Source organism: Emiliania huxleyi, assembly GCF_000372725.1.
Source record: "Emiliania huxleyi CCMP1516 unplaced genomic scaffold EMIHUscaffold_11575, whole genome shotgun sequence".
Lineage (NCBI taxonomy): Eukaryota > Haptophyta > Isochrysidales > Noelaerhabdaceae > Emiliania > Emiliania huxleyi.
In genome coordinates, this window is record NW_005201461.1 from 1 (window position 1) to 1,005 (window position 1,005).

The 1,005-nt window shown below is 62.9% G+C and overlaps 1 protein-coding gene across 1 annotated transcript; it reads left to right on the forward strand.

The window, feature by feature from the left end:
- Positions 1 to 14: 14 nt before the first annotated feature.
- Positions 15 to 926, forward strand: EMIHUDRAFT_260683 (hypothetical protein; the record flags this gene model as incomplete). The annotated part of the gene is made up of 3 exons (XM_005791061.1): positions 15 to 337; positions 614 to 735; positions 760 to 926. Coding segments are annotated over 3 exons (612 nt in total), but the record flags the coding sequence as incomplete, so codon positions are not given.
- Between the last annotated feature and the right edge of the window lie 79 nt (positions 927 to 1,005).

Genomic DNA, 1,005 nt, shown 5'->3' on the forward strand with positions numbered 1-1,005 from the left:
TGTGCACGCCGCAGCCGCCGGTGCTATGCGCTGGCTTCGAGGGGAGTGTTCTCTCGGGGGTGGCGAAGGGCTTGTTCGAGTGGGGCGCGAAGAAGGAGAAGGGCAACCAAGACGAGGGCCCCGGCGAGGGCGGTGAGGGCGGCGAGGGCAAGGAGACGGGGGGCGAGGAGAAGGATGGCGCAGCCGCAGGGTGCGCCGAGGGCGCCCCGCTTCTCACAGAGCAGGACGAGAGCACAAAGACGCCGGGCCTCTTCCTCGTCGGGCCGGCCGTGAGGCACGACGGAACGACCGCGACATACGCCTCATCGCCCGGCCGGAGAGACGCGACGCTCTGTTTGTGCGCTTCCTCCACCGTCAGTGCCTCTGTCGTGCTCTTCGAGGGGCCGAGATTGAGGTGTGAAGGCTGCAGTGGTGCAGACCCTGCCGGTGAGGTTCGAGCCGGCGGTGCTTTGCTGGCCGTGCCCCGACCGGGTGAGCTCATCGGCGACGGGTTGAGGCTCTCACTTGGGCTTGTGGTGGGCGACGTTGCCGCCGTACGTGTCTCTAGCTTGGCGGTGCCAGCCTTCTTTCGCCCGAAAAGCCCCATATGTTTTGGCCGATCTGCCCGCTGCAGGGGGTTCGCGGCCAGAAGTGAAACGTCCGGCTTGATTGAAATCACGTCGTTCATCTCACTCAACGTGATCTGTGATAAGGGGGCCGCCCACAGGCGCATTTTGTATACCGAGGCGGTGCCCGGTGCCGAACCTGTCGGACCTTAAGACAGCGTTGTAGATCCCTGGGCGAGGGTGGTGGAGGTCAACGTGCTCATCACTGGCTCATCACACCTCATCAGTGACATATCATATTCATATCACGCCAGCACCACGCCGCCCCGGGTGTGCGGTGAGCTTGCTGGCTTAACTCCAATAGTGCTCAAAGTGCCGTAAAAAGCAATGTGAAGTTTGAAACCTCCTCTTTCCAGTTTCGCCTGGGCCTGCCTGGAAGACGCTCCGGCGCCTAACTCTA